This window comes from Vulpes vulpes, chromosome 4 (genome assembly GCF_048418805.1).
Source record: "Vulpes vulpes isolate BD-2025 chromosome 4, VulVul3, whole genome shotgun sequence".
Classification (NCBI taxonomy): Eukaryota; Metazoa; Chordata; class Mammalia; order Carnivora; family Canidae; genus Vulpes; species Vulpes vulpes.
Window position 1 is genome coordinate 145,931,956 of NC_132783.1, and position 25,929 is coordinate 145,957,884.

A 25,929-nucleotide genomic window follows, 5' to 3' on the forward strand; every position below is an offset into this window, starting at 1 on the left:
AAGAGTTTGGGCTAAGGAATCGAACACCTGAGCTGAACTGTGAAGCTAACGATTTTTCACTCACCTGTTACTTTTCAGCCCAAATCACCGAGCCCAGGGAAACGACAAAATCGTGGCTGCAACTTTAAAGGGACAAGAGACGCACGGGCCCGACTTGCTCCCTATTTCAGCAGAAGATACGTTTCTGGCTCGCCCTTGAGTGTCCCCATCTGAACACCGTGCTCTTCCAGCCAGGGTATTAAATGAGACTTAACCCGATTACCAACATATTGCTTTATTTCTTGGTGGTAGTAAATTAAGGCTTTCTAGAGTCATACAGCACGCAGTGATTGAACATTAGAAATAAAAAAAAAAAAACAATGAGCATTCAATTTTGCAGAGGCAGGAAGGAAGCAATGTTTTAAAACAGATAGATTTCCTAGTGAGGCCTTTTTCTTGGTCTCTAAAAATCTGCTGAGCTGCTTCCCCAGTGACTTCTGCCATAGATTCATATCCCAAGTGGGGGCAGAGTGGATGAAAAGAAGACTGGGGGAAGGGAGAGACTGGGAGGGGCAGCATGTGCTGGGCAGTGAGTGCGAGAGTCAGCTTTGTCTCATGTTTGGAAGGCAGGTTGGGTGATGTGGTCGGGAGACGGTGGGACACCCCGTTCTCTGGTTCAGGGCGCTATTTTGGATCTCTCTCCTCATTCTGGGAGCATTAGCATATACCACTTGGAAGACCCCAGTGCCTGGGCTAGGGACAATCCTTGCGACTCATAAAATCCTAAAACATCAGACCCGGTCACAAGTCACAGAGATGGGGATGCTACATTCAACCTCCTTCATGGCTCTAAACCCTGTGACTATCCCTAGACGCTCTTCCCAGCCAAGCAATTCACCCCCAGCCCCCGTGGCACAGGGTCTTGATTGCACACTAAGTTGCTGACGATGTTGACTGGAGAGGAGGCTGAACGTCACATGACGTGTGGAGGAAACCCGGGCAGATGCCACCTCACTCTATCTCCTCCTTCCCGACATAAGACAAAAAAAAAAAAAAAAAAAAAAAAAAAAAAAAAAAAAAAAAAAAAAAAAAAAAAAAAAAAAAAAAAAAAAACCGCAGGGAGCCTACAGTGGGAGTGCAGTTGTCGAGCTGTGTGTGAGCTTGATCTGAAACGAACTCCACATACTTAGCTTGGAGATGCGGAGGTTCTGGGTTTGGAGGGTGGACCCTTTGAGAGAGAAGCGGGTGACCGAACAGCAGGGATGAGGGAGAGGTGTGGCTAGAGAACGTGTGGGAACAGTCCTGGGTTTACTAACAAAAGGCAACTGCACTGTCATGAAAATGAGCAGTGGGCTTTCCTCGGGCATCCTGACTTCATGCGAATGAGGCCAGCAAATGGCTTTCCATCCAAATAGGGCCATTTAGGGTGTGTGCTTGGCAACGATTTTAATGTTCTATTCCAAGGGCCTGGCTAGTGCACCAGCGCCCAAGTGTCACCAATGTGCTCCTTCTTCCGTTCGCCTGACATTTTTGAGTGAACAGTACTTAAAGGGCTGCAAGTCCGCTGTGCTTCCTTAGAGAACACGCGGACAGGCGCCGGCGAAGGCGGCAACCGCGCAGCTGAACGCTCAGGGCTTAGGCCCACGGGCTTCACGTGATGAAGTCTGGATGCACAGAGAAATAAATAGATGAGCAAAGTGGAAGTGTGAGCTGCATGACAAAGAGCCGACATGGCTGTTCCTGCCAGCTGCAGGGCACGTGTGCCTGACGCATGCCACGTGAACACTAGAAGGGACCGGGAAAACCTCCGAAGACGTGTCCTCTCGGGCCTCACTCGTCAATTAGGAATCATGAGGGTCTTGCTTCCTATCTGAGAACATTCAGCAACATCAGCCTGACTGGGGACGTGGGCTGTGCTGTGAGCAGGAAATCCTTTTCTTCCATAAGGTGGCATGTGTGCGTGTGTGTGCGTGTGTGTGAGGAGGGGGCGGGGGTGACGCGGGAAGCACTTGTCACAGGAGCCATCCAGCCAGCAGGGCAGGAGGAGGGGCCCGGGAGACTCACCCACCAAAATAAACAGGCTTAGAGTGACATTCCGGTGGGAGCGGAGGGTGCAGAGGACCCTCAGGCTGGCGCGCGTGAGTGCCCCGGAGCACCCGCAGAACCAGTATTCGTGGACGAGGTAGATGCCTCATATGCCGTGTGCCGGGGCGCGTCTGCTTACCTGCGCCCCATGTGTCCTTTCTGAACCAGGTACGACGCGGATCCTGGAGCTGGATGGCCTCTGACTCAGCGCCCGAGGCCGCGGCCCAGCGAGGGCAGGCCTGTGCCCCAGGTCACCGGCCTGTGGTGGCGGGGCCTCCTCCTGCACGGCGGGCCTGCCACTAGCGATTCTTTAGAAGAGGGCTGGAGGCGCTCTGTCTACATTTATTCACCGAGAATCTGCCCGGGCCGGGGACTGGTGCGTGGGGCTTAGGCCAACCCGGGGCCGAGGGGCGGGGGGTGGGGGGTCAGGGGAGCATCTGCGGAGGGTGTGTGGCTGCGGCTGTTGGCCGGGCGGCCCGGGGAGGGGGCGCCCCCGGAGGCTCCTGAGACAGGAGGCCCCAGGCGCCCCTTGGGAGGAGGAAAGGCCTCGGGGCCCCCGCGGCCCCTGTCCTCGCCGGGCCTTCAGCAGAAGGCGGGGTTGCTGTGCTCGATGACACAGCGCCTGCAGTGGCGCTTCACGAAGCGCAGCGCCTCCACGGACACGTCGCAGTCCTGCACGTTGAGCATCTGCAGGTCGAAGCAGTTGGCCGCCACGATCTGCAGGCCCCGGCCCGTGATGCTCTCGCACGACTTGAGGCTGAGCCGCTTGAGGTTGAAGCAGTTCAGGGCCAGGCACTCGAGGCCCGAGTCGGACACCAGCGGGCACTTGCCGATGTCCAGGGACTTGAGCCTGGCGCAGTGCTTGGCCAGGTACTCCACGCCGTGGTCCGTGATGCCCTCGCAGCCCCGCGCGTTGAGGTAGCGCAGCTTGCCGCAGTACCTGGCCACGTAGCGGATGCCCACGTCGGTGACCCGGCCACAGTGCGCGATGCTCAGGTACCGCAGGCGCGCCTCCAGCTTGGCGATCTCCCGCAGGCCGAAGTCGCTGATGCAGCGGCAGTCGCTGACGCTCAGCTCGCGGAGGGAGCTGCAGTAGATCACCAGGTAGCGCAGGCCCTCGTCGGTGAGGCGCGCGCAGCGGCGCAGGTACAGGTGGGTCAGCCGCGTGCAGTGCGCCGCGATGGTGTGCAGGCCCTCGTCCTCCAGCGCGAAGCAGTCCGTCATGTCCAGGTAGCGGATGGAAATCTGCTTGCCGTGCAAGGGCGACAGCTGGATGGAGGCCTCCCGGGTCAGGCTGATGCAGGTCACCTTGGAGCACCCTGCGCGGAGAGACGGAGCACAGGCTCAGAGACCCCTGGAGCACCAGGCCGACCCGCCCAGCGCGGCCCGGCACGGCCCCTGCCTGCCCTGCCTGACCCCGCAGACAGCGACAGCGACAGCCGGGCCTCCGCGCTCCTCTGACCACGGGGCTACTCGGTCATCCGGGCTCAAGACGCATCCCTGGCTTTAGGATCAAAAGGCCATGGCTCCAGTCCTCGTCCACCACTGGCTGCCTGGCCCTGGGCTGCTCGTGCTCCCGAGCCCCTCGCTGGTCCTAACACGGGGACCTGAGGTCCCTACAAAGCCGCTGTGAAGGGTAAGTGGACCCATGCTCCTGAGCGTGTAGCCCTGGGCCGCGAAGCTCTGGAAGCTCAGTAAGGCTCAGTAAGGCCCGGCCGTCCCCCTGCAATGGCCTGGTGGCTCCGTGGCCAAAACGCTGCCCAAGGCTTGGCTGTGATTCTGCTTGGCACAGAGGGCACGCGGCAGTCACCCCCGGTCCAGGTGTCCTCCTTATGGCCTCGGGCGGGTGCTCCCGTCTATGCAGTGGGCGTGAGGAGCTGGGGCACCCGAACCTTAGAGACAGCGCTGGGGCATGCGAAGTGGCGGCGACAGAGGTACTGGGGGGACCCCAGCGGGAAGACACCTAATCATTACCCCAACCCGGGCCAGCCGCCTGGGGACTCCAGGCACCTCTCTTTGTTCAAGAAAAAACGAGTGTCATTTGGTGATGGCTGCAGCCCCCCAACCGGCCTCTCTGGCCGCGCTCCCACCGGCTGTGCTCAGCTGCTCGGGGACTCTGGAGGACAGACCTCCGACCTTGCCACCCCCACCGCCCAGGGGGCCTCCAAGGACCCCACCTCTCAACACCCTCTACGGACCACGCTGGCCTCCCTGCTGGCGCCCAGACCCCGCAGCCGCCCCTGTGCCCCAGTGCCGGTGGCCTGGACACTTCCTCAGGTAGCCCCGTGGGCCAGCCCCGCTTCCTCGGGTCCCAGCGTGTGTCACTTCCCCGGACACTTCTTCCCAAGGGCCCTGCATGAACTCCTACTTCTGTTCAGCGCCCTTCCTCACTCTGTTGTCTGTCCGCTCAGGGATTTGCGGTGCTCACTCTGGGGCGGGGGGACTGGGCTGCCCCCTGCCGCATCCCTCCCCGGGCTCGCCACTGCTCGCCGGGTGTCTGCTCCGTGCAGGAAGGCGTGGGACCCGCTCACACGTGGGCGGAGGGCGAGCTGGCGGCTCTTGCACAGGCACTCATCCCATCACCTGACCCTAAGTACTCCCGGGGTCCCTCGTCCTGACATCATCACATGGACGGCTAGGGCTCCAGCGTAGGGACCTCGGGGACACACAGGCCTTCAGCGGGTGACACTGCCCTCCCCTTCCCCTCAGGCCGTGCTTTTGTACCACAGATATCTTCGGCAGATGCCAATTAGGCAGGAAGCATGCCCGGCACACGGGGGCACCCACCCCAACCTCACCCCGGGCGGCCAAATGTGGGGGGGGCCAGGAGGGGGGGCGGTTTCTCTCATTACGTAAGTACCTGCAAAATACAGATGATTTCACCTCCTGGCCCATCAAGCCTATATAAGCCTCTAGGGAATACCTGTAGACCTTCATCCAGGGCTAGTTTTGCCCCACTCAGGATAATTTAAATTCCAACATTTAAATGTCCTCAGGACTTTGACCATGGCTGATGCATATTTAGACTATGAAACAGTGTGTTTTATACTTAATTACAATGTCTTTTATTTGCGTTGAATCATGAAGTTTACAGAATGGTTTCATAAACAATTTCTTTTTTTTTCATAAATAATTTCTTACCTGATTTTTAATCCATTTTACTGATAAGGAAATTCACGGTTACGAAGATTTTTGTTGTCGTTGAGACCTAGAACCCGTTTAATTAATACTCCGTCCTTTTTCAGATGATTGGAGGATCTCGTTAGCCGTCTCTCTAAGCACCATTTCTAGCCACTCTCCCCCTACGAATGTGTGTGCAAATGACACACTGTACGTTACACAATCACACAGGAAACGTGCGTTCCGATGTGTATTTCCGTTCACTGTATATCACCTCGGAACACAGGCGCCGTCGATTCTTAGTTGTATAAACTGAAATAATAGGATGTCGATGTATAATATAAATAAATATATAGGCACGTCCCTTTCATCCCACTACATAAACCGTGTGTATCGTTTCCCTTTTCTCCGGGCTCTTCCGGAATCCTTGTGGCAGCTCCAAAGCCAGGTGCTTCACCTCAGGCACCTCCGTGCCCCGGCTGCTCGGGCAACATCCAGGGCTCCCGAGTGGCGACCTCATAGTGCTAATGGGGACTTTCCGCCCACCTCCTGGCAGCCTGCCCAGGAAACTCTTATAAACTTCAGGTCCTGGGAATAATGAGGTTCAAGAGCCAAGTGCTACCAAGTCAAAGAATTTCAGGAAAGAGTAAAGCGTACAATCCCGTGCTGGAGAACGAAGACGGGGCTCGTCAGAGCCGGAGCCGGCCCTCTGCTCCGTCCAGTAGCCTCTGTGGTTTTGCAGAAGCCGGACGGCACCCCGCAACTTTAACTCTGAAATCTTCGTTTGTTTTGAATTTCTTTTCTTGGAGCGACTGTAATCCTGCTTATGCTGAATGTGTGTGTTCACGGTCATGGTTGCCCACTTGCGATGGGCACTGGGAAGGCACTTTGTTTCTCAAGATCCTAGGACAACCTTTGTTCCTAAACTCTTGGTTCTGGTTTTTCTCTTTCTCTCTCTCTCTTTAAAAATATCTAGTAAAATCTGATGCACTCCAGTAAGGACATTATGTTTGGTTTGGGGAAACAGATGCCTTGTTTTTGAAACTGAGCCCCTATTTTAAGGAAACACTGATTAAGGTCAGTTTTGGTAAAGACACTGTATGGATATGTTCATATTATTTTACATCAATAATTTCTTTAAAGATTTTATTTATTTATTCATGAGACACACAGAGAGAGAGAGAGAGAGAGAGAGAGGCAGAGACACAGGCAGAGGGAGAAGCAGGCTCCGTGCAGGGAGCCCGATGTGGGACTCCATCCCGGGTCTCTAGGATCACGCCTGGGGCTGCAGGCGGCGCTAAACCGCTGAGCCACCTGGGCTGCCCCATGTCCAGCCTTTGAAGCAATTTCATTTGTGATAATTACACCATTTTATACTTTGAAAATTAGTTGGCTTTGCCATGTTTCATTGATGTTTAAAGATATTGTTACTTGTGATATATTTTGATTTTATGTGTCAACTTGAGTAGATGATGATGCGCTAAGACATTGGCTAAACATTTCTGGGGGTACCTGTGAGCCTGTTTCTGGGTAAGATTAACATTTGAATCAGTGGACTCCGTCAAGCAGACGCCTTCCTCAATGTGGATGGGCATCCTCCAATCCAGTGAGGGCCTGACTAGACCGAAAGGTGGAGGAATGGAGAATTCTTTCTCTGCTTGGCTGCTCGAGCTGATGCATTCGTCTTCTCCTGCCTTCGAACTGAGACTTATACCATCAGCAGCCCTGGTCCTCAGGCCTTGAGACTTGGACCGAACTGCACTGCCAGCTTCCCAGAGTTTCCAGCTTGCAGATGGCAGATAAATCTCTTTACACACACGGGCGTGCACACGCACAGAGACACACACGGTTCTGCTTCTTTGAAGAAACTGAGCTAAATATCAAGAAGAGATACTATGTGATGACAAAACCCTACAGCTAGTTATAGTGTTTCAGTGACTCGAAAAGACAGCTTTCAAGGTGAGCACCGCGGGCACAAGGGAGGCAGTCTCACATCCTCTGGGGGAATTAAGCTCCTCATCAGCCACGAATCATCCAAAGTCAAGTTTCCTGCCAGCTTGGACACCAAGGGGGGTAAGGCCTAGGTGAAATCACCTCTGGCAGCCCTCTGGCTTCTCCCAGGACCAGCTTACTCCTTCCAGATTCTCTCAGAATTGGAGGGCACCATTTGGAAAATCCTGCCCCTTCTACCCCCATCTCTGGAATCCTGTGCTCTTAGCTCGGTGAGTCAGAGATTTCCTTGTGTACAGGTCACAGTAGGTCACCGAGAGCCTGTGAGCAAAAATCAAATAGATCAGGCCCTGCAGATTAGGGGGATGCAGAGGAAGGACACTAGGCTTAGGCCTCACTCCATCCCCTCACTGGGGCTGGAAGCCCAGGAATTTCCATTCCCAACGTGCTTTCTACATTTCTGAATTTCCAAAGGGCTCCAGGAGAACAGGACGCGGTACTTGAAGCCAGTACCTGCCGTGCTCAGGGAGCTCCCTTAACAAGGACGGAGATTGCAAGCACAAGTCATTTTCTAATCTGATTTTCGAAAAGACAAGGAAATGAGGTGTCTGAAGAATAGGCCCACAGCGCTCAGAATCTTGGAATGTTTAAGAATCCAATTCCTTGCCTTTTGTTTTTTTTTTTTGTTTTTGTTTTTAAACTGAAGAGGAAGCACATCCAGAGAAAGCTGTGAACTGTCCCAAATCACAAAGTCTTGAAACTAGTCTCAGGCCACATCACAATGCTTTGTTTCCAGAACTCCTCAGGGAAAAAACAAAAGAAAACCTCTTTGTTTCCTGCCTCTCTATGCCAGCGGTGGCCCCTGACTAACGGAACGGCCGGTCACTAGGGTTCTGTCCTGAAGCCAGCTGAAGGCGGGGAGGAACTAGTTGCTTTGCAATAAATAACTGACCGTCATCGGAAATATTTTCGGAGTCGGCTTTCGAAAGAGAGAGAGCAAGCTGGGAGAGCGGACTCTGCCTTCGGGGTTGGTTGGGGCGATCGGTTCCCGCCGCTGCTTGTCAATCCCAGATTCTGTTTAGTTGCCTGTCGTGGTGGTGGTTTGTACTTCTTGACCCCTCCCCGGCCGTCCCCGAGGTTGCGGCTCACGCTGTGGGCTCTTGAATAACTCCCCGAGCATCTCACACGTGTCGGCCTCTCGGATGTGCTGGTCCTTGACGGGGCAGCGGGAGAGGTACAGGCAGGCTGCTAGGCCGCTGGACCCGCGTCTGGCGCCCAAGCGTGAGTCTGGGGTTTAGTCCTTCCTGCCCGAGGCAGGTTTACAAACATCCAAGGGCTCCCGCGATGGGCCTTGTCCTTGCACCAGGTAACTGAGAATGCTGCTTCAAAAAAGGTCCCAAGGGCGCTTGGGGTTTAGCGCCGCTTTGGGCCCAGGACGTGACCCTGGGTTCCCAGGATCGAGTCCCCCGTCGGGCTCCCTGCCTGGAGCCTGCTTCTCCCTCTGCCTGGGTCTCTGCCTCTCTCTTGCTCTGCGTCACTCATGAATAAATAAATAGATCTAAAAAAAAAAAAAAGATCCCAACTCGACCCAAGGTGGACATACATTGAAGTGGGCTGTGAGGGGTGTGCCCGGTGTTGGCGAGCACGGGGCGCAGGAGCCAGACGCAGCCTTCGCCCGGGCGCAGCTGCTGGTGCACACAGGGGGCGTGGGGCCCAGGAGGCCGGGGACCTGTGTGGCTGTGCTGGGCCACAAGCAGGTGCCCTCGGTGCTCTGCGGATGATGGCTTCATGGGGCGAGTGCTCTGCGGGGCCTGGGGCTGCCTCTCCGGAGTGCCCCCCCAACCCTTCCCTTCTCCTGTACCACGACCCCCTCCACCCCCCCATTCCCGTGGGCTGGGTCAGCAGGGCGGGGGTGCAGCGGGTCTTGGGTCCTGGGTCCTGGGTCCATCTCCCCTCCTTCCCCACCTGCGTACCCAGGACCCGGCCAGCAGGGCAGGGGTGCAGTAGGTCCTGGGTCCTGGGGTCCTGGGGCTGCCTCTCTGGAACGCCCTTCTGTCCCCCACCCTTCCCTTGTACCCCCTCCCCCCTCCACCCCCCATCCCCTGTGGGCCCGGTCAGCAGGGTGGGGGTGCAGCGGGTTCTGGGTCCTGGGTTCATCTCCTCTCCCTTCCCCCCCCACCCCGCGGACCGGCCCGGCCAGCAGGGTGGGGGAGCAGTGGGCCCTGGGTCCTGGGTCCTGGATCCATCTCCCCCCCTCCCGACCCGGGGACCCAGGCCCCAGCTAGCAGGGTGGGGGTGCAGTAGGTCCTGGGTCGTGGGGTCCTGGGGTCCTGGGGTCCTGGGGCCGCTTCTCTGGAATGCCCCTCCCTCCCCCTCCCTTCCCTTGTACCCCCTCCCCCCTCCACGCCCCGTCCCCTGTGGGCCGGGCCAGCAGGGCAGGGGCGCAGCGGGCCCTGGGTCCTGGGTCCATCTCCCCCTCCCCCCTCGGACCCAGGCCCCAGCCAGCAGGGTGGGGGTGCAGTAGGTCCTGGGTCCTGGGTCCATCTCCCCCCTCCGACCTAGGCCCCGGCCAGCAGGGCGGGGGCGCGGCGGGCCCTGGGTCCTGGGTCCTGGGTCCTGGGTCCCGGCCCTGCGTCCCGCGTCCCGGCCCGACCCCGCCCACCCCGCGGGGCGCGCGGCGGCCGCCACTTACCCGACACGTCCAGGTGCTCCAGGTTGGGGCACAGGGACACCACGTGGAAGACGGCGTCGTTGGAGATGCCGGGGCAGCCCGCGACCTCCAGGCGCCGCAGCTCGGGGCAGCACTGCGCCAGCGTGTAGAGCCCGCGGTCCGAGAGCCGCCGGCAGCCGCGCACCGCCACCGTCTCCAGCAGCAGGCACACGTTGGGCGTGTCCTGGCACAGGCGGCGCGTGAGCACCCGCAGCGCGCGGTCCGCGTGCAGCCCGGCGCCCGCCAGCCGGATGGCCCTCCAGAGGCGCGGGTCCCAGGCCACGTTGTACCAGCGGCGGCACACGCGCGCGCAGCGGCACAGCTGGTCGGTGCGCAGGAAGGAGAAGACGCGCACCAGGCAGGCGTCGGGCAGCCGCTCCACGCGGGCCTGCTCGCGCTGCGGCCGCGCCGCCAGGCGGATGAGCGGGTGCGTGAGGCGCGGCGGCGGCGGCGCGTGCACCTGGGCCACGGTCTCGCCGGTGACCGACGACGACGACGTGGACGAGCCCCTTCCGTTCGGGCAGCCGCCGGGCGCGCCGGGGGCGCAGCTGAGGGCCGGGCTGGGCGTGCTCAGGGTGCGCATGCTCAGGTCGGAGTCTGGCAACGGGCAGAGAGCACAGGGTTAGGGGCGCGGGGGGCGGGGGGCGGGGGGGGGGGGCGGGGGCGCACCCTGCGGCCGGGCGGGGAGCTGGGGCCGTGCACCTGCCCGGGGACCGCGGAGCTCGGGCCACGCACCTGCCCGTGGGGAGGGGAGCCTGGCCCATGCACCTGCACGGGGACCCCGGAGCTCAGGCCATGCACCTGCCCGTGGGGAGGGGAGCCTGGCCCATGCACCTGCCCGCAGACCCGGGAGCTCGAGCCACACACCTGCCCGCAGACCCGGGAGCTCGGGCCACGCACCTGCCTGCAGACCCGGGAGCTCAGGCCACACACCTGCCCATGGGGAGGGGAGTCTGGCCCATGCACCTGCCTGCAGACCCGGGAGCTCGGCCCATGCACCTGCTTGCAGACCCGGGAGCTCGGGCCATGCACCTGCCTGCAGACCCAGGAGCTCGGCCCATGCACCTGCCTGCAGATTCAGGAGCTCGGGCCACACACCTGCCTGCAGACTTGGTAGCTCGAGCCACACACCTGCCCGCAGACCCGGGGGCTCAGCCCATGCACCTGCCTGCAGACCCGGGAGCTCGGCCCATGCACCTGCCTGCAGACCCGGGAGCTCGGCCAATGCACCTGCCCGCAGACCCAGGAGCTCGGCCCATGCACCTGCCTGCAGACCCGGGAGCTCAGCCCATATGCACCTGCCCACAGACCTGGGAACTCAGCCCACACCCCTGCCCCACAACCTGCCCAGGAGCTCAGCCCATGAACCTGCCTGCGCATGGGCCCGGCAGCTTGGCCCACCCACCTGCTCGCAGACCTGGGAGCTCAACTCATGCACCTGCCCAGAGACCAGCCCAGAAGCTCAGCCCACCCACCTGCTCGCAGACCTCGGAGCTCGGCCCACACACCTGCCCGCGGAGGGGCCAGGAACTCAGCCCACTCACCTGCCTTGCAGTTAGGTGGCCCCGGGTGCTTGGCCCACCCACCTGGCCCACCGACCAGAGAGCTCGGCCCACCCACCCCGTGGACAGGTCACCCTGCTACCGGCCGTCGCGGCACCGGGAGCCACAGCTGTGTCCTGTGCCAAAAAGGAACCGTGCCCTGTGCTGCAGCTGGAACCCAGGGCCTAAGACCCGGTTCAGCAACCCAGGCCAGCTGCAGGGTCCCAGGGCCACAGCGGTGACCTCTGACCTGCCCTAGTGCCGGTTACTAGAGGGGCGAGGCCCAGTTTCAGGAGCGCTATTCCGGGAGGAAACCTCCCATATGATGAACATGAACTCTCTTCCTTTCCTTATTACATTTTGGGGAGGCAGGTAATCATGTCGCATTTACCAATGAAGGAGTGAGTCCAGGGGAGAGGCCCGGCCTGGCTCTGGGGAGCCTCTGCGTCCTTGGGCCGCCGCCCCTCCCGTCCAGCCTCTCATCTTTTGATCACTGCAACCCGGCCTCTGCCCTCGGAGCCACCCTGCTTCCACCTCGAGAGCAGGCACTTGGGCTGGTATGAAGGCACAGGCCTTCAATATGCGGGGCGTTGTGTTCTCCCTCCCTCCTCACAACGTTCTCTCTCCTTCACATTTTTTTTAAGATTTTATTTATTTATTCATGATAGACATAGAGAGAGAGAGAGAAAGAGAGAAAGGCAGAGACACAGGAGGAGGGAGAAGCAGGCTCCATGCCGGAGCCCGATGCGGGACTCGATCCCAGGTCTCCAGGATCGCGCCCTGGGCCAAAGGCAGGTGCTAAGCCGCTGAGCCACCTGGGGATCCCCCTCTCCCTCACACGTGAGTGACATGATTCACATTCTATTCTTTGAAATAAGAAAGACCAGGTAGTAGGGATACAGGTAGTCTTTAGAGTGCCACTCCGGGAAGTGTGCTCAGGGGCACCCGGGGGCTCAGCGGTGGGGCATCTGCCTTCGGCCCAGGGCGTGACCCCGGGGTCCCGGGATTGAGTCCCACGTTGGGCTCCCTGCATGGAGCCTGCTTCTCCCTCTGCCTGTGTCTCTGCCTCTCTCTCTCTCTGCATCTCATGAATAAATAAATAAATAAATAAATAAAACCTTTTAAAAAAAGTGTGCTCATTTCATGCCCCCACCTTGATATCTGTATCTATCTGAAATAATGTATTTTCTATATAAATATATTTATCATATACTTAATGTATATGGATGGATAGATTTCTTTAAGATGACATTTATTCTCTCACTCTATGTTTACATTTCTCTCTCTCTCTCTCTCTCTCTTTCTCACACACACACACACCCACAGGCAAAACTTATCTCCAAAACACAAGTTTCTTAATCTGTGTAATAAGAAATAAGTGATCTGGGTTAGATGATTTCTAAGTCATTTCTAGCTCTAATTACAGCTCTAAAGACTTAAACAAAAATTCTATCTTCGTGTGCTTTTCCACATGTCATACTTGGGGAATTCTCCAACACTCGTTTTTTATTCCCACAGGGCTTCCAGTAATAACATACAACACCACAATCCTGACCCTGGGGTCCCCGCCGAGTGTCTATTTGTAGTTTTCTTACTGGAATACTTGTTCTGTTGTTACAATGTTTTCTTGCAGTTTGCTTCTTTATAACCTAACGCTGAAAACGTCCTACAGTGTCCATGACTTTGGCCGGGATCATCTCTGAATTACTGTTTCCCTGCCGCACCCCACGCAGCACCCCCCGCCGCCCAGTCTTGTCTGCCTGTTGAAATAGAAGCCCTAAGTGCAAACGCCACCTCCTCTAAGAATATTTTCTTAATGTCTTTGAGAGAGAGCTAATCCCTCCCCTCCTGAAATCCCCACCCTCTGTTATTGTTGTGAATTTATCTTTCCCTAACGTGCTTGACTGTATTATTTTCCCCAATATCCACATCTTTGTCCCGTGACTCTGGGCTTCCTGGCAGGGACGGCAGGTTTGCTCCGTGCAGCGATGATGGGCTTGGCCTCGTGGCTTGCTCTGGCCAGTGACCTGCCTAGGACATGTGACGTGCCCAAGGCGAAGCACATGCCCGGCTAGTTCGCTGACCTTAGGGTGCTGAGGCGCCCACGGGGAATGCAGAGCCGGCTGACACCTGCGGCTTAGAGCTCAGGCCAACCAACGGTGGGGTCCCCCGATGCCCAGGCCCGCCGAGCCTGGGGTGGTTTGTTAACAGCGTGACTGTAGCAGCAGGGGATGCATAGGCCCTCGCTACACTGAAAACTCCTCTGAGACAACGACTAAATCCTCTTCTTATTTGTGTCCTGGCAGCACCTGACACGGTTTATGGTACGTAGTAGGTGCGTATGAATTTCCTGGATTGAGGAGAAATACTCATATGTCTGAGAAACAATAGCTTCTCCCTCGGCGTGTACCTCTCTACCCCAAGGGGCAGACACGCCGCATTCTAGATCATTCATGACAAAAGGAATGTGTACGTCTCTCTTCTGTAAGCAGCTGAAACAAACAGTAGATCTTTATGGAAAACACTACGCGTAGCCACTTAGGGATCTCGAAACTGCCATCCACGCTACCGTGGCGCCAACCTCCGGCATGATGTGAACTCCGAGAATTGCCCCCGGAGTTGGCATTGGTCTTAGGCCGCATTCTCTGAGTGAGCGGTTCCCAGGTGGACCGTCTGGGACGGATCCGGCTGCCAGGGCTCCGAAATCCCTCTCCTGCCTGTCTGCACACCTCCTATTTCTCTTGAAAGAGAAGATGTGGGGGGTGCTCCACGGGGACCCGCACACCTTGAGCTCCGCGGCGCTGGCATGAATGTGCGCAGTGGGGACTCAAGCGGGTTCCTGACCCCGCGTCTACACCCGATTCTCTCTTCTTCACTCTTCCAGGCTCCCTGCCCTCGGGGGGGGGGGGGACAGAAGGGGATGCAGCCCCACTGACCAGACTGCTGTGCTGGTAGGAACGCATTTCTTTGCCCATAATCACACCCCAGGGGGCACAGAACTGGCTCAGAAGAGATGGCAGGGCCGCAGGGCTCGGAGGAGCCTTCTGTCCTGGAGAGGATCCGGACACTGCCGGGGCTCTTTCCCGCCCTTCCTGGACGCCGTAGCCAAGTTCTCAGCAGCACCTGTGTGGCGCTGCTCACCCAGCGAGGAGACAGCAGGGAAGGATCCCTGGGTCCCCACCAGGGAAGCTGGATTCTCTGGGTCCTTCCTAGTTATTCCAGTCAAGAACCCCCAGAGCCTTTTTGAAAGGGTCTGATTTGTCATAACTGAAGAAATAGTACCTGATAATTAAATAAATAACAAAGAGCAATGAGTAATGCCGTGGTCTAGTTGTCTGTATCCCTCTCAAGTTCCTGTCGGAATCCCAACCCCCGAGTATGAGCTGGTGAGGCCTTTGGGAGGTGATTAGGTCGTGAGAGTAGATCCCCCATGAGTGGGATTTGAAAGGACACTCCAGAGAGCTGCTGGATGCGTAAGTATGTACAATTGTTTTATCTTCTGGTTAGAGGGTCTCTTTTATTATTAAAGTGTCCTCCTTTGTCTTCTGTGCAGTCTTTGTTTTCAAGTCTGTTTCGTCTCATATAAGAATTCCTACCCCCACTTTCTTTCTCTTCACAACCATTTGCATGATAAATGCTTCCCCGTCCACCCACTTTCAATCTGCATGTGTCTTTAGGTGGGAAATGAGTCTCTTGCAGGCAGGGTATAGATGGGTCTTGTTTTTGTTTTTGTTTTTTCTTATCCATTCTGACACCCTAGTCTTTTGTTTGGAGTGTTTAGTTCATTCACATTCAAAGTAATTATTGATAGATGTGCATTTATTGCCATTTGGTACTTGGTTGTGATTGGTTTTGTACTTCTCTGATTCTTCTCTTGTGTTCTTTCGTGGCTTGCCGGCTTTCTTTACTGATCTACCTGGATTCCTTTCTCTTTATTCTTTGCCTATCTATGACTGGTTTCGGTCTGTGGTTACCACTAGGTTTGTATATGACATCTTCTGCATATAGCGGTCTATACTAAGTTGGTGGTCACTTAAGTTTGAGCCCATCCTTTCCTCCCCCCCCCCCACCTCCCACTTTAGGTATATGGCGCCATATCTTGCCTTTTTTTTATTCTGTGAACTTCTTGACTGGTTTTTTACAGGTATACTTATTTTTACTGCTTTTGTGAGTTTCCTACTTTTCTTATTCTTTCTTTCTTGTCCACTCAAAGAGTCTCCTTTGGCCTTTTCTGTAGGGTTGGTGTAGCTTTTGTTTCTCTGAGAAACTATCTCTCCTTCTATGTGGAATGATAGCTTTGCTGGAGAGTATTCTTGGCTACAGATTTTTCATTTTAGCCCTTTGAATATCTCATGCAACTCCTTTCTGGCCTGCAAAGTTTCTGCTGAAAAATGTGCTCATAGCTTTATGCGGTTTCCTTTGTTTGTAACTGTCTTCTCTTCTCTTGCTGCTTTTAAAATTCTCTATCACTATTTTTTGCCATTTTAATTATATGTGTCTTGGGATGCACCTCCTTGGGCTGATTTTGTCAGGGAATTTCTGTCTTCTGTATCTGGATATCTGTTTCCTTCCGCATATTGGAGAAGTTTTTAGCTATTATTTCTTCAAATAAATTTTCTGCCCCTTTTTCTCTCTTCCTCTGGGATCCTTATAATGTGAATGTTATTATTATTATTTTTTTAACAACAGATAATCAATTTATTAAAAAGCATCTGCCATGGTGACTTCAACCTCGACTCCAGACTCAATACTGATGGAGGTAATCTGCTTAACAATCTCAGAAGGACTGTGCAGATCAATGAGTCGCTTGTGGATCCTCATCTGAAAATGATCCCAGGTCTTAGAACCTTCACCACAAGGAGTCTTTCTCGTAGTGATTCTCAGAGTCCTGGTAGGCATCCGCACTGGTCCTTTCACTTTGAGATTCTTTTCCTTTGCACCTCTGATCAAGTCAGCACACACCTTTTCCAAAGATTTTACATTGCGGCTGGTTAGAGTAATTCTTATTCGGGGAATCGCCACCTCTGGTTCTACGGGCGTCTTCCCAGTGTCTTTAAATTTTTTTTATTTATTTATGTATGATAGACACAGAGAGAGAGAGAGAGGCAGAGACATAGGCAGAGGGAGAAGCAGGCGCCATGCACCGGGAGCCCGACGTGGGATTCGATCCCGGGTCTCCAGGATCGCGCCCTGGGCCAAAGGCAGGCGCCAAACCGCTGCGCCACCCAGGGATCCCTTCCCAGTGTCTTTAAATGCCATGGCTGCAGCGCGGCTTCCTGACCGACTTGTTCCTCAGCGAACAGCGGTGAGTCAGGAGCAGGAGTGGGGCGCCGTGAGCTCCGCTCTAGCTGCGACCGCGTCTTCCTCAAAGAGTAATGTGAATGTTATTATGCTTCCTGGAGTGCTACATTCCCTACGTCTATTCTCGTTTTGAATTCTCTTTCTTCTCTCATCAGCTCAGCTTGATTACTTTCCATTTTTCTGTCTTCCAGGTCATTAATTCATTCCTCTTCTTCTGGTCTGCTATTTATTACATCAAATATATTTTTTCATTTCATTATTGTGTTCTTCATCTCTGATTAGTTCTTTTTTATCTCATTGTTAAGGATCTCTTTGATGTCCTCCACTCTTTTCTCAAGTTCACTGAATATCTTTATGATCATTACTTTAAATTCTTTATCAGGCATATTACTTATCTTCCTTTTACTTAGGTCTCTTCCTGTGGTTTTGTCCTGTTCTTTGATTTGGGACATTCTCCTCTATCTCCTGGTTTTGTCTAACTCTCTGTGTCTATTTCTATGTGTTAAGAAAGTCAGCTACATACCTGCTATTGAGAGAAGTGGCCTTATGGAGAAGAGATTCTGGAGCACCCTGCCGTGCAGTGTCCCCCATTCACCAGAACCTGGTGTTTCAGGGGGTGTCTCCTATGTGTGTTGCGTGTGCTCTGCTATTGTATTCTGGCTGCTTTTTCCTTCAGTCCAGTAGTCCACAGAGGCTCTCTTTTCCTATTGTGGGCAGGGTTTGGTCCCTGGCCAAGGTGGGGAATGTAGTTTTAAAAAGATGCATGCCAGTCTGCTTGGGAAAGGAGACTTGCAGGCACTGGGAATCAGGCCCTGCAAATGATGCCAGTTGGGGGATGCAGTGTTGGCAAGGTTTACTCCGGTCTTCTGGGAGAGGGGCCTATAGCTCCGGGACTGAGGCAAGACTGGCAAGGGCGGATCCAAGGAAGCATGGTGGGATGGGGCTTGGGGTAAACAAGTTGCCATTGGTCCCCACAGGTGGCCGTGTGTTTATGCTGGGGGGCAGAGGAGAGAAATGGCACCTGCCAGCTCCATTGTTCCTGGAGATCTTCCTCAGTTATCCCAGCCCCTCCAGGACATGCTCCAAAATGAGTCAAGTACTCTGCTTCCTGTATGTCCCAGGCATTATGAAAACTGCTGCTTCTACTCTGTATTTCTGTGGGCTGTTTGTCATGCTGTCTCTTTAAGAATGGGGACTCAGCTTCCTCTCACCCTCCAGGCTCTCCCAGAACTGAACTTGCTGATTTTTTTAAATTCCAGGCCTTAAGTCCTGCTGGTTTTAAGAACTCACAAAATGCAAAATTTGGCTTCTCTTGCTTTCAAAGTAAATGTTATGGGGCTATGTCTTCCCTGTACGGTAGTCTGCTTCTCTCCCTTCTCTGCACCTTTGTCTCCCTCCCCACAAAAGATGGCTGTGGTCCCTTTTGTTGCTCCCCACTGCATCTCCGATGCATCTCTGCCCTTCCGACCCTCTTAAGTGTGGCTTCTTCACTACCTCCAATGTTGGAGTCTGTTTTGCCAGCGTTCAGGTCATTTCCTGGTTATTTACACCGATGTGAGTGTTATCTAGCTGTATCCGTGGGACAAGGTGAGCTTAGGGTCCTCTTACTCTGCCATCTTCCCCATCTCCTCCAAGGCAGCTAGCTTTCTAAATTTACCAGGACTACTGCTGACATTTTTTTTGGCAAGATTTTAACCAAAATAAATACATAAAGTGATAATGAAATATGTTAAAGGTAGACTCAATGAATTACTCTGTGGGAGGATGGATGGCTGACTGGAGGGATGGACAGAATGACAAAGCTATAAGAGGAAAAATTATAAAGTTTGCAAAAAGGGACATATCTGGTTAATTTCAGATACAAGAATTAGGGAAGAGGTTGCAAACCATGAATATGTAAGACTCTAAGAAAGACAGAGATGAACACATGTAGGTGTCATGAAAGCAGAATGGGAGAATTTAAAGAAATGAGCATGTATTTTTGCAACAAGATACATATTTTGTGGCCTGTGTCTCTTAATGACATTGGGAAGGTGGATGTATCAAAAAAATTGAAATAAAATGAAAAACACACAGCACTGGTGTCTACAGGAAGATAATACAGAATGGACTGCAAGGAATACAGAGGAACAGGCACTGGGTACTAAAATTCAGTAGGTTGGGCTGCTGCACATTCTAGGATTACAGATTTATAGGCAGAAAAGAAAGTGATGATTCATTCTTTCATTGGATCCTTTAGCACACATTATTATTGCTGCCTGAGTGCCCAGTGGGGTCTAGGAAGCGAGGAGCTTTTGCATTTGACTAGATTATAAAGCAAATGTTCCTAGCCCACCTCCTTTCTGTACCACAGTCCCATTAAAGTACCTCCACAGCAAAGACTCTGACCTCTCCAATTTTTTGTATCCTTTAGGGAGAGAGAAAAATGACTCTTGAGAATGTGCTCAAGTCACACAAAACCCTGGATGGTAAGGGACAGAAAAAGTTTGTCTAAGTCTGGAGCAGAAGTCAGTTTTCAGATGTCCAAGGTAAAAACAATGACATAGAATCTCCCAGTGGTGGAAAACATTGGAATTAAACAATATTTTTGGTGAGCTTTTGGATTTTCTCAAAATGGTGTAATCTTTGTTTGATAATATGGTGATCCTAAGACAAATAAATACACTTTTTATATTGATATTTTTATCTGTTGACTAAATGAAGAGATGTTGGATGCCTTAAAGTTTAAGCACTTGTGGCTCCATTAATAATTTAAAACATTCCAAGTATGTAATTTATGTGAGAACAAAAAGTGTAATGTTCTTAAGTTACTTTAAATATGTAAAGGATACCAAAAGTATAGCTGTCTTATTCTGTGGGGGGGGGGGGAGGGGGGAACCCCAATAAACTCATTTTCTCATGGTTTCAAAAGCCCTGGAAATTTTACATCTTTAGTAATTATAGCACATTATCAAAAATATTCAAGGCATCTCCTACACCCATGCTTCTAAGACACATTTTCTTCCAAGCAGATAGCTGCCTGTTTCACACAAGTTTTTATTTTCAAACCGCTGCTGTTTACACTCTAGGAAGTCATATTTACATTACACTGGCCTTTCAAAGTCAAAATTTACAAAGCTACTCTGCATTTTCCCTCTCTGATTACCGAAACTTTTCTGCAAGATGCTTTCCATTATAAATTGTCTTTCTACTCAAGAACTCTTGCCATAAAAAGCAAAGTTTCTTTTCTTAGCTTAAACTCAAGCTTAAAAAAATACATCTATAAAACCTCGCCAGTGGAAAAAAAATACAATCTGAGGGATCTTTTTTCTTCTTGTTTTATTTCAAAATATTTTCTTTTAATGTGGTTCACATAATATACACACCCTAGAACATATTTAAGGTATTGGTTCTATAAAGCGGAAATTTATATAGACAAGGTTAATCTTGCATTTTACCTGGAGAAAGTTACCTCTGGGACCCAAAGGTTCTTGCTAGGACTGTCATCCAGTAGGTGGCACCTCCCAGGATCAGATTATGGCTAAGAGTCTGTCCAAGGGCAAAACCCTGCTTTTTTGGTGATGTGGACCAGCCCCATAAGGACAGAACTATGGCGACTGATCCTTGCTGTCTTGATGAGGACGATGAGGCTCCTCGCCTGTCAGGACACACGGTCTAGGTCTAGTGAAATGCCCAGCTCTGTGTGTATGCTGGGACACCCGTTCCCCTTGTATTCAGTTTTTGATTCTAAACTGAGCTGAGTGTAGATTCTGTTTGATACTAGTTTTCTAAAAAAAGGAACAGTCATACTGCTAAAGCAGCTTTTGAACCACATTATTCTAAAATCCATAAATACAATCAATGAAATGTATAGAATGGCATCTTTGGAATCTATGGTGCAGTCTGATTTTGTCTGCAACATGAGTATCGACAAAGGAGTCTTAGGGAAGTTACGCCAGGGGAAATAAGAGGTGGCCTCAGAAACTATGGGAGAGTCCTGGACTGTATAGTTCATCAGCCTCCTTATGGTTTTATTCTAGGTCGAAATGACAACTTTTTAGAACCTTTCTTTTTCTTATCTTGTGAAATGGCAAAGGAGGACCTTATACCACTTTTTCTTTAATGGCAAACAGGATGCTTTATCCCCGAGAGAGTACCACTGCTATGAGATGCTATCTTTTTTCAAAAGGCTGGGGGTGGGGTGGGGAGGATAGTCTCCTTAAGGTAGAGCATGTTTTGAGAATCTCTTGAAACATTTGTTAATCTTCCCTTTTAATAAGAAGAAAGTAGGTTTCAGATGCAAAATCTCTGACAGGCGGCAGTATTTTATGAGGTTAATTACAGTTTTCTTTTTTTACTGTTCATAATTTATTTTTATTTAAAAAATTATCATCTCTTTGTAAGAAGTGCTCTTTCACGTATTTGGTTTTTAAACAATAATTTACATTTACTTTGGAAGATATCAAGTGAACAGTAGTACAGGCAGTAAGGAGACATCAGCAAAAATCATGACGATATTCCTAAATGTCTTAAGTTTAGGAGACGGATGAACCCGCCTTCCTGTCCCTGCTCTACTCAGTGCAACCTGCATCATCCGAGGCAAGCAGCTGGAACTTCATAAGCCACGAGCCTCCTCTTTTGTAAACTGGAAGTCATTCCACTCACTTTGTAGAATAATTAGGTGGAGCCTGTGAAACCTGGTATTGTCCTCGGTAGAGTCATCTGACAAAAACCCTACAACCTCAATGGAGGACTCATGGGCAGAAATTCTGGGCCCTCCTCCTATGGGGCAATGTTTTTAGGGGCATATTATTCTGTATTGTCTGGTGTTCTGTCTTTATGAATATTGTTGCCTCCATAAGCCTTTGAAATGTCTTTCGGGTTGGGGGGTGGCAGGGTGGAAATAAAAATAAAAATCCGTATCTCCAGCACACAATATACTTAACTTTTGCTGAACAAAATATGACCATTGCATTTATTGTCAAAGGAATATGGTAATGTTGAGATCCTTTTCTCATACTCTATTTAATAAAATCTGTTTTATATGACATGGTGGACCTGCTGTCTCATTAAAATTTCTCCCATGGCTTTTGCAATACCATTCCCTCTTCTGCTTTCCCTTTCTTCTTCTCATGTGCTGCTTGCTCACCCTCTTTTGTGGTTGCACCACTACACTGATGGTCCCCAAGGGTTTTATTCTTTACTCTTCTCTCTTTGCATCTGGCCTCCTCTGCGTCGGCAGAGGGCGGTTCATGGATCCACATGGCTTCAACAATTGCCCACAAGCTAATGACTCCCAAAACTCAATTTCCAGTCTGGACCATGCTGTGTGTCTCTTTCAAATATTAAACACATATATACCCAAATACCTGCTAGGCCAGCGCTACCGACTATGACAGGCCTACCCACATGTGATTATGCAAATTGCATTTATTAAAATTAAACTAAAAATTCAGCTCTGTGGGTACTCATTTTAGGAGCTCAGTAGTGACATGTGGCCAGAGGCTACTGTACTGGACAGCACAGATACAAAACTGTCAAGAGTGCTAGTGGGGCACCTGGGTGGCTCAGTCCGTGGAGTCTGCCTTTGGCTCAGGTCACGATCCCAGGGTCCTGGGATGGAGCACTGTGTCAGGTGGGGAGCCTGCTTGTCCCTCTGCCTCTGCCCCTCCCTCCACTCATGATCTCTCTCAAATAAATAAATAAATAAATAAATAAATAAATAAATAAATAAAATCTTTAAAAGAAAAAAAGAGTGCTAGTGGACAGCTAGCTCTACTAGTCCACTCGCTGAAAGTGTACTGGATAAACCTTACTTACAACACGTACGAGGCTGAACACGCCCATGTCCTTGGCAGAGAAGAGCCTCCTTCCTTTAGATTCTGTGTTGCTGCTAATGATACCACTACTTGTCAAGTCTCCCTCCTAAGCTAAAAACCTGGGAATGACCTTGAATCCTACGCCCATCTAACCAGTTGACTAATCCATGGAGCTAACTGTCCCCTCTTCTCTGTCTGCATGGCTACCACCCCACTTGAACTTTTCAACATCTCTGTCACTTCTCAACGACTCCTTACCTGAGACTCCTGACTCTTTCTTCAAATCTCCACCGCTCTCATATGGCCTCTACCCTGCATTTCGAGTTAACCTCCCAAAGCATGATTCAACCTCCTGCACCAAAACCTCGAATGACTCATTCCTTCTGTTGTGGGTTGAGTTGTGTCCCTGACAGGATATGCTGAAGTCTTAATGCCTGGTATGGGTAAATGTGACCTTATTTGGAAATAAGGTCTTCGAAGATGGAATCAAGTTAAGATGAGGTCATGCTCGATTACAGTGGTCCCTAATGCAATGTCTTTGTAAGAAGAGGAAACAGAGACACAGGGAGAGGAGACAAAAACACATGGACACAGAGGTAAGATGGTGGCGGAGATTGGAGTGATGTTGTCATAAGCCCCGGAATGTCTACGGGCACCAGGAGCTGAAAGAGCAAGGTCCGACCCTCTTCCATGTCTCTGCTAACACCTCGTTTTCTGACTTCCAGACTCCAGAACAAGGGGAAAATAAATCCTGCTGTTTTAAGCCACCTGGTCTGCGGTACTTTGTAACCACAGCTCTAGGAAACCTACACACTTCTTTCCACACTTTTTTATTGACCGCTTCCTAAGTGTCAGGTATTATACTAGGCCCTCCCCTGGGAATAAAGTCCAATATTTTAGTTTGTGTAGGAGACCAGAAGTTCTATTCCCCCTATACTCTGTGCTAAGTATAGATTCCTGGCCAAACCTCACATCCCAGGCGGGAAGTCCACTTCTCTGTGACCTTTCAGATCTACCCAGACTACGTAATTTAGCTACTTTTACTGTTCCCCCTGAATTCAAATACATCTTATCCCCTTTTGTATAGTGTCTCTCTGCCTACTAGACGGTGAGTACCTCGAGGCCAGGAGGCGTCTTGCTCATCTCTCGGTGATTGCAAGTCTTATCCGGATTCAGGCGTCCGGGAATCATTCAGCTAATGCACCCCAACGAGTGTTCTTGGCTTGGTCCTACCACATAGCCTGACAGTTTTCTTTGGGTTGCTGTTGGAAGTATTCATAGGAACTAGCTGGAGGAGCCAGGTGTTTCAGATTGAGGAGGAAGTTGGAGCATCTCTGTGCTTTATCAACATTTCGTTTTTTAGATCCTTTTCCTCTGTCCCTCCACTTAATCTAGGCTGAGGGAGCACACACACTCAGCCTAATGATACTCGTCTCCTCAGAAGATATTTAGAGAGACACATGCACACATAAAAAGAGCCTCTTGGAGCACACATCCCCGAAAGTACCCAGAGCCAGAATCTTAGCGCTTTCCCCCAGGGTCCCGGCTGTTAGATTGCTCGCATCTCTGTTCACTCCTAATAACAATGAAACACAAAAGCTCAAAATAAATAAAAAAGAATAACACTTTTACATTGGCTCCGAATTGTAAGACTTACTCTGTTTAAGTTTAGTTACCTCTGTTAAGTTTAGTAAGCCGGCACAGGAACTACCCCCCGCCCCCGGCCGCCCCCCAGAACTGGTTCGCACATCAGTCGTAATAAGCAGAACTGGCTCTTTCTTCACCGTGCAGGAGAGACAGGGATAGTTATTTGCTGTTCTCTAGAGAGCTCGTGGACAGCTTTGCAAGGCTTGGGAAATGAGCCAGCTCCTGTCTCGACAACAGAAGAAACGCACAGATTTTCATGAACAGCCTTGCAATCCGTACCGTCCAACCTTCAAGATGCACTTTATACGGGCGCCTTAACTGTTCTCTCTTCAGTTGTCAGATACCGCTTCCACCCGATTTCCCCATGAATAGCTGTGAAATTCCGACGTCTGCATCTTTCAATGTGCAATGCACGGCAGAGTATTGAATTTAGATTCTGGTGAAGAGAAACTTATAAATTTTCAGTTCACAGCAGAAAACAGGCCTCCCCGGGAGCTCCAGCCTAGCTCACAGATCCAACTTTCAAGTGAGAGAAAAGAGAAATCTCCGGCAAACTTATGAACATGTACAAGATCAATAATTAATTAGAATGTTCCCAGAGCAAAGCAAATCCCTGAATTTCCTTACCCATTTGAAAATACGATCCACTGTTGTTTGAATTCTTTACAACAATTTCTTTCAGTGTAAAAATATGTGTAAAGCATTTATTATATACAAGACACTGCTCTAAGTACTACTGAAATAGTTTCATAAATGCAATATCCCTATTACATTTTTAAATGCTTGGGAAAACGAATGACAAAATGATGTGGAGAAACATTTTGTTCTTTCTACAGAAGCAAATGGAGAAAGCAACAATTAAAGGAACTTAGTATATTTAAATATTGTTTAGTTTACCTGCTGAGGCTCTCACTGCAGCCTGGTGGGTGGATGGATACCTCGCCCCGACCGAGCATACACTTTGCAGGGGGAGTTCCCGGGTCTACTAGGCCAAGTTCATCATCTCTTTTTGAGACACCAGGACTACCTTATAGGGTGGGACTTTCCCAAGGAACAGACCCCAATACTCAGTAGCACAGAGACTGGCTTTTCAATGGGCTCCTGGGTTTGGGATGCAGGACTTTACATGGTTGGCTCATGGCTCCAGTTCTAGACTATCTTATTTTTCAGCAGTTAAATCACACTTCTTTAGGGACCACCCCCCATTTTAAAGGGTAATTAATAATAATCTTTCAGAAATTCACCTGTAGAGTAGAATTCAAGCAAATCAAAGTATTTCTGGGAAAATCTCTCCGCTCCAACTGCATAACAGATTTAGGACCTTTCATCAATCTTTCCATTCACCCATATCCCACTCAGTCCATAATGTCTGAGTCGTATTTCGCTTTAGGAAGATATCTATAATTTTATATTTATTGGACATACCTCTTAACTGCATTTGGATCGAGATTACAACTTTAGTAGGTTGATAATTGTAACATGTGGCATTAATTATAGTGCTTAAAGCTCCCACTTAATCCTAAAATCATTAAAAAAAAAAATGCTTGGGGTAGAGGCTGGAAGGCTGGAGGGGTGAAAGTATACATTTGATACACTGGAGATAGTTTCTCCTTAAGACTGCTTCTCTAGACGACCTGTGCTTTTACGTTCCCTTTTAAACAAAACTTGAGACTTATACTTACTTAGTCATAAAGCAAACAAAATGGTAGATCATGGTTCATCATTTATAAAGTATTTCACATATTAGGATGTAAAACATTCAGTAGACTACAGTTCTGGTTCCTTCTTGGAAGCTAAG

The 25,929-nt window shown here is 51.0% G+C and overlaps 2 protein-coding genes across 2 annotated transcripts in view; both read right to left on the bottom strand.

The window, feature by feature from the left end:
- Positions 1-258: 258 nt before the first annotated feature.
- The window catches only part of FBXL7 (F-box and leucine rich repeat protein 7), a 352,261-nt gene continuing 326,590 nt past the window's right edge, over positions 259-25,929 (bottom strand). The window contains exons 3-4 of the mRNA XM_072757222.1: positions 9,827-10,441; positions 259-3,383 (exon numbers count right to left, since the gene is read on the bottom strand). Of these exons, the coding sequence (XP_072613323.1) occupies positions 2,647-3,383; positions 9,827-10,441 (1,352 nt within the window). The 3' untranslated portion in view covers positions 259-2,646. The remainder of the gene's footprint in view (positions 3,384-9,826; positions 10,442-25,929) is intronic.
- Positions 16,087-16,440, bottom strand: LOC112925079 (small ribosomal subunit protein uS10-like; the record flags this gene model as incomplete). Its single annotated transcript, XM_026005723.2, has 1 exon — positions 16,087-16,440. A coding segment is annotated over one exon (354 nt), but the record flags the coding sequence as incomplete, so codon positions are not given.